The sequence below is a fragment of the Lepisosteus platostomus genome, unplaced genomic scaffold, assembly GCF_059453375.1.
Source record: "Lepisosteus platostomus isolate fLepPlt1 unplaced genomic scaffold, fLepPlt1.hap1 Scaffold_140_H1, whole genome shotgun sequence".
Lineage (NCBI taxonomy): Eukaryota > Metazoa > Chordata > Actinopteri > Semionotiformes > Lepisosteidae > Lepisosteus > Lepisosteus platostomus.
This window is the reverse complement of record NW_028291521.1, coordinates 852-8,024: the sequence shown is the minus strand read 5'-3', so window position 1 is coordinate 8,024 and position 7,173 is coordinate 852. Positions and strand designations below refer to the sequence as shown.

General features: G+C 45.0%; 1 protein-coding gene across 1 annotated transcript; it reads left to right on the top strand.

Moving 5' to 3' along the window:
- Nucleotides 1-6,961, top strand: LOC148636958 (uncharacterized). Its single transcript, XM_088623460.1, has 4 exons — nt 1-315; nt 2,696-2,968; nt 4,762-4,937; nt 6,365-6,961. Exons 1-4 carry the CDS (start codon nt 225-227, stop codon nt 6,482-6,484), a joined length of 660 nt encoding a protein of 219 aa, XP_088479586.1. The 5' UTR covers nt 1-224; the 3' UTR covers nt 6,485-6,961.
- The last annotated feature ends 212 nt before the right edge of the window (nt 6,962-7,173 follow it).

Below are 7,173 nucleotides of genomic sequence, written 5' to 3'. Positions count from 1 at the left end.
CAATTTCATGTTCTTTTACAGGGCTGTGCCTGGGGACTGTGAGGTCTGAAGCACTCAAGATCAATTGTCTTGAGGGGGAGTCCGTCCAGCTCCAAGCTCCAGTCAGTAAGAATGGCCTCTTGAAAACAGACAGCGGTGTGCAGGCCTCAGTGAAGAACGGCCGTCTTGAAAAGGTCTACAACAGAAAAATCCACTGGTCCAGCGAGGATGGATTTTTCTATATCATGAACGTCACTATTACAGACACTGGGAACTACAATGTGGAAAACCAAGATGGACAGAGCAAGATCACACATTTTTCTCTTGCAGTTTATAGTAAGTGTGCCTAATATCAGTCACTGTCACCTAAAAGTGTGCAATCCACTCTGTATCTGACTGTGTGCAGTAAATGTTGTTTCTTTGTGTATAACCACAGCGTCTCTGACTGTGTACAATCAGTGTGTCTCTGTCTGGGTACAGTTACTATCCCTCTGTTACTGACAGTGTTTAATCAGTGTGTCTCTGACTGTGTCAAATGTCTCTGTGTACATTTAATGTCACTGTCTCTGTGTACAGTTATTGTCAGTGTGTCTCTGTGTATAATCAATGTCTCTGACAGTGTGTCTGTGTACAGTTAATGTTAATGACCAGAGTGTCTCTGACAGTGTACAATCAGTGTCTCTGTGTACAATCAGTGTCTCTGACTGTGTACAGTTAATGTCACTGTGTCTCTGACAGTGCAATCAGTGTCTCTGACTGTGAACAGTTAATGTCACTGTCTCTGACAACGTACAGTCAGCGTGTCTCTGTGTACAGTGTAAGAGCATGGCCCAAGTAGGAACCACATCCCCCAGATGAGTGGCTGTTCTCTGTCACATGTCCAGTTGCTGGTAGATAATTGGTGAGGCAACTGCTTAAAAAGCAGGAAGTGGAGGTGTCCTGGGTCAGTCAGGGAGTGGACAGGAGGGCAGGGATATTGGCGCCAGTCAGAGAGTGAGCTCCCATTGCAGAGATGTTTGAGTGAGGTGACCGTGAAGCCAGGGGAAATCCCGAGCCTCTGGAGAGCCGTGGAAACGTCCAGGTCAAGGCTGATACACTCGCAGGAGCTCCAGACGGGAGTGACTGGAACAGAGGCCGACGCGGAGGACAGGAAGGCGGAGGTGGAAAGTCTTCAAGCCCAGAGCAGACAGGCCCCTGCGGAGAAGAGACAGCTGGTCCGGAGAGGGGTGGAAACGCGGAGGCGCTGTGTCTCCAGAGGAAGAGCTCCGGGAGCCGGGGTGCCATGGAGAGGAGGAGGCCCAGACCCAGGAGAAGGGAGAGCCCAGAGCCTGAGGGCTGAGCCGATGAGGCTGCAGGAGGGCCTGACTGCAGCACAACCGGCCCAGGAGCAGGCCCAGGCCGACCAGCTGGCCAGCAACATCCCGGGGAAAGGAGCAAGTAAAGGTTTATTCCATGCTGAAAAGATACACAATGTTTGGGCTGTGGAGCCTGCATTCGGCTGTGAGAGAGGGAGAAGTCAGTAGCTGATAAAGGTGGGAGAACAAACGCCGGGAGTGTAGGGGAGGTGGGAGCAGGGGACACTCAGGTGGTGCGAAGTCAAAACCTGCAAATGAACAGAGAGGATTAGAAGGAAACGAGTCTGTCGTTGAGAGAAGGGGGAAGGTGGAATCATTGAATCCGTTTTTAACATGGAACAAACTTTTACTTGTTCCCTTGAAGCCTGTGCATGCTGACATAGCTCCCTACTTGAACTATCGTGGGGAAAGTCCTCACTGGTGAGAAGCAGCAACTGGAAGCCAAGATCTCTCAGCTGGAGGAGAGGCAGAGTGGCAGCAGGGCTGAATGACGAGCTGCGCTCTGAGCGAGGCACATCTCCGCAGCAGGGTGTCCCGACCCACCCTTGATTGCTTTAAAATCCGGGGGGAGGTGGCCTTGGAACGGCCGTTATTCAGTCGGCCACCTCATGAAGGGGGTGAGCGCGTGAGGGCACGGCCCCAGCAGGGTCCACCTTCCCAAGATTCCTCTGGAGAAATGAGCTGCTCGGTCACCTGACCTGTTGCAGGAAGCTGATTGGCCAGCTGACTATTTAAAAAGCAGGAAGAGGAAGAAGGATGTCTCTCGTCTGGAGGACAAAGACTGATCAGGGACAGAAGGAATTTGAGGTGCAAGTTGTTCTGAAATATTCAAAAGAGTCTGGGAGAGACTTTGTTTGTATGGAGGCCGGTAGTGTAGCTGCTCTGCCACATTAGTTGGTGACTTTGAGAAGTTTCATTAGTAATGCACAGAGGAGTGTAGGCTTTTCTTCCGTTTTATTGGTTGTGGTGTTTTGAATTCCCTGCACTGTAAATAAGATCTGGTGAGTCTGTTGGTCTGGGCCTGCCTAATCTTAAAAGATCCTGTTAACGATGTCACAGCAGTTAATGTCATTGTGCCTCTGGTGCTCAAGCCTCATTGACCATTAACTGTGAGTTACAGGACTTCTGTTTAAGATCTGCTTCGGTGTTTCTCTGGTTTCCTGATCTCCTGGGCATTAATTAAACCCCAAAATTAATCAATCAAGGAGGATTGTAGAGTTTAGTACTATTTTCTAATTCTTATTTAAGTTCATCCCAGATGTTTCTTTAACCAATGAACTTGAACAATATTTTTGCTTCCCCTCTCTCTATATGCACAGTGTAGTAAAACCCTAGTGCTCTCTGTCTCGTCTCCTGTACAGGTCCTGTGTCCCAGCCACGAGTCCAGGCCTCTTACTCAGCCTCTCAATCGAACGTATCCTGCTCCCTGCTGTGCTCAGTGGAGAACGGGAGAGGGGTCACCCTGTCTTGGCTCACAGAGGGAAGGTCACTGATCTCCACCAAGAATTCTGCTCTCTCCACCAACCTGACTCTTCAATTAGAGGCAGCAGGACTCTCTGAGCCCCTCATCTGCTCAGCCACTAACCCTTTCGACAGCAGCACAACCTCTGTCAGGCTTGAGGACTACTGCCCTGGTGAGATACTGCACAGCTGGGACAGACACTAAATGAGTGAGAGAGACTCCTATTGTCTGTACTGCACTGAGAGATACTGCACAGCTGCTAGAGACCCAGTAAATAAGTGAGAGGGACTCCTATTGTCCGTACTGCACTGAGAGATACTGCACAGCTGGGACAGACACAGTAAATGAGTGAGAGGGACTCCTATGGTCTGTACTGCAGTTCTGAATGAGTGGATGGGGAGGTTGATTAGTGGGTTGGTTTTTAATCCTGAAACTCGCTGGTATTAACCAATTATATTCCCTAAACAAATACATTAGTAATTTTTAAAGTAAAGGCCTTCAAAAGACAGTTTAACTAAAATGTGTATTAAATTCACCTAACAATTTTTATACAGGGGATGGACAAACTGGAAACAGCTAATGTAAAAAGAGTTACGTTTGGAAGTAACTAAATCACAATTGAAAAGGATTCTACACATCTTTCATATTAATGTCGATACTAATTAACCGTTTCGGTTAAGTCTTAAACCCTTTAATGTATTAGTTACTAGAGAAATACGAGAGATCTAAGATGTTGAAGGAGGTCATGCCTGGATTGCAGGTGCGTCTCCATAACGGCAAAATGTCAGGGGAACAGAGTCAAATCATGAATATAACACCCAATGAGAGAGAACCCTTCAGGAAAGAGGAAGAGCAGTCGCAAGTAGAAGAGAACCAACAGGGGCAGAGGGAAACCTAACAGGATACTTGCTATAACCACAGAACACCGACCTCAGAAATTACTACAGAATACATCTACAGCCGTGACCCAGTCCGGTCACAATCTGTGTGTCATGAGCTTCAGTACTGTCCAGCTCGGCATCTTCGCAAATTAAAGTGATCTGGAATTATACTACACCTTAAAGGAAATGCATCGCTTATAACTGCAACACATTTTCCCAGTAACTACTAGGAAAAAGAATCTTCTTTTTATCGAGCATGGTTGAATTCACTGCACTTCTTAACATCGAGAACTCCACAGTGCAATGGTGCACACTGTGGAGTGTGGCTGCTTGGTGATCGCTACCTGCTGGAAAATTGTGAGCACTGCACTTTGCCAGACGGTATACTTGACCGTGTGCTATCAATACGTGCCCATGTGACCCGTGATTTCCTTATCTGGATCCCATTCCTGATGGGGAATAATAAAACAAGGTAAAAATACTACATAGGTTTAGATTTTGAGAATATCAACAGTGTCCTATAGAGGTAGGTCAGTTGCTTACGATAGATGTGGTTTGGGTTTTGTATGTTTCAGTGAATTTTATACTGCGTATTTATTATACATTAAATAAAGTGTTTGTATATTTATGATAAGGCACAGGAAGTATTTTCATTCACTTAACAGGTCTGTGGTAACTTATAAACAAGTTTAATTGTTGTTGTGCTGAAAACATTTTGAAATACTCACCTACTCTATATTTGTAAAACTAAACCAACAACATGTTTTAATAAATAAATTATTTAGGTGTCGGCAGTGTGTCTGTACTGTATGAACCCCTCTCTCTCAGTGCAGTGTTAATGTACTGGAGTGTCCAGTCAGTGTGCCTGTACTGTATTAACCCCTCTCTCTCAGTGCAGTGTTAATGTACTGTAGTGTCCAGTCAGTGTGTCTGGACTGTATGAACCCCTCTCTCTCAGTGCAGTGTTAATGTATTGGAGTGTCCAGTCAGTGTGTCTGGACTGTATTAACCCCTCTCTCTCAGTGCAGTGTTAATGTACTGGAGTGTCCAGTCCTTATTAAATCTTTGTCTCTGACTGTTTCAGGGAAAGCCTTCCCATCATGGATGATAACTCTAGGAATAATTGTAGGCCTGGCTGTAGTCCTGTTTATTTTACTGATTGTTTACCGCTGCAAAAATAAACAACAACACAGCAACAACAACGCCAACGCCAACGCCAACAACAACAACAACAACAAGAAGAAAAAGGAAACGAAAAATGTAAGAACACAAGCTCTGAATCCATGAATTTCACAAATTCACGCTGTTCCTTCCCTTCTGTCTTCCCTTATTGAAATGTTTTGCCAGACAGGAGCTGTCTGTCTGTGTCATTAGAGCCTGAGCCCAGGTTTAATCAGGGCTGCTGTTGAACAGGGTCACCTCACAGCTACAGACTCCACAGCAGCTGGCAGCATTCTGGGCTCTGAACTCTTCTTCATCAGAGGATCACATTGGAGCTGGAGCCTATCCCAGCAAGCAGCAGGCACAAGGCAGGGTACACCCTAGACCGACTGCCAGTCCATCACAGGGCACACGCAGACAAGCACACACTCACGCCACAGCCAGTTTTCCCAGTATGTCTTTGGACTGTGGGAGTAAACGGGAGCACCTCCCACACCTCCACATAGAGACCATGCAAACTTCATACAGATAGCACCCCAGGAACTGAAAGCAGGGCCCCACTGCTGCAAGGCACCACTATGCTGCCCCTGTGTAAATCAATACACCATTGTGTAAATAAGCACCTTAACTTGCATCTTCTAGACAATGTGGGGAACTTAAGTGGCAAACAACGTGCTAGGATATGTAGTTAACAGCTTAGAGTATTTAAATCAAGAGTTATGTAAAAGTGGTCTAACACACTTTTAAGAATACGTTTAGAATATTGTATACAGTTGTGGTCACTTCACTGTAGACAAGATATTGGAGATCAGGAATCATTCCAGGGCTTGAGGGAATAGCTGACACTGACAAGCTGAAGGAACTGAATCTCTTTAGTCATGAACAGAAGGGTCTAGAAGGGGATTTGATACAATCAAAATCCTCAAGGGCCCTGACAAAATCAACCCATGAGATTTCTTCTGAATTAATAGTGAAACAAACAAGGTCTTCAGCTGGAAACTACAGGAAAATGTGTTTAAAACTGAGTGTGGAACAAGCTGCACAGCCTTGTTAAAGTCGAATCCCTGGTTTCCTTCAATTAATGTATGAGATCAATTAATTACTGATGTCAAAACCTGCCAGATGGATGAAACAGCCTCATCTCAAATGTGACCCAACTTTACCAGTTGTGGGAATCATGGTGCTGCTGTGCTGGTGGCACAGTCTGGATTGGAACCAGAAAGCTGGACCACAGGTCTGGACTGGTGCTTCTGACATGAAAGAGGAAGTTTCTTTCTGTGGTGACAGGTTTCATTCAAGTGCTTAAAATTGACCTGGAACAGCTCGTTCTTTCACACAGATGGATAAGAGTAACAGGATTGTTGATTATCTCTGATCGTTTCACAGTGCTGAATCACAGACCATGTGAACTGCTCTGTATCTGTAGGGTGTCCCACCCACTATCCCAGATAGGAATGTACAGATGTACTAAAATGTAAGACCATACATCCAAGATTTTCACTCCTTTCTCTCTCTGTCTCACACAGACAAAACTAATGACAGCACACACCTCGGTCAAGAGTAGCGTTAATGTACCGGAGTGTCCATCGTCCATCGTCCGTATCTCTCTCGACCCTGCAGAACATCTGTGCTTCAAGAACTACTGATGTAAACGTCTGCATTATGAACACTACAGACCATGGTTTAAACTCTGTTGTGTTTAAGAGGTGGGGTTGGGGTGATCAAATAATTGGCTAAACTAATTATTCTCTTTTAATCTGAAGGGACTTGCTTTTAAGCTTAATTGTATGGATTCATCTTTTACAGAAATGTAACTTGCTCGGCCAATTCAGGCAGTTTCATATTAGTTGTGTAGATTAAACCATTAACTTATCTGGCTGATGAGCTCCAGAACACCTAACTTGCACCTGTACAAGCTTCAGGACATTTTCAAAACCAGAGCAGAGAATTTTAGTTTGCAATAAACTTCTGTCCATGCACTTTTATTGCTTTGGAACTCTTATGTTCCATAACGAATTTGCGGACTTAATTATTACTGCTGTCTTGTCTTGAAATAGTATTGTTGAATTAATTCGGTCATTGATCAAGTTAAAATTCTTTAATAAAAAGGTCAGTTTTTGTCATCGTTGCATTTTAACTGTTCAAGGTTACAGTGCCTTGCAAATATATTCACACCACAATCCAATGATGGGATCATTAATAAACACTTTGTTTTAAGGCGATTCAAGAGTGCGGGAGGTTCTGGTCTGAACCACATTCCCCAGAAGGCAATGTACAGTAACCCACCTTCCTAAGTCACCTAACCTAGTGGCACAAGACAGTGATTTGGGCGACT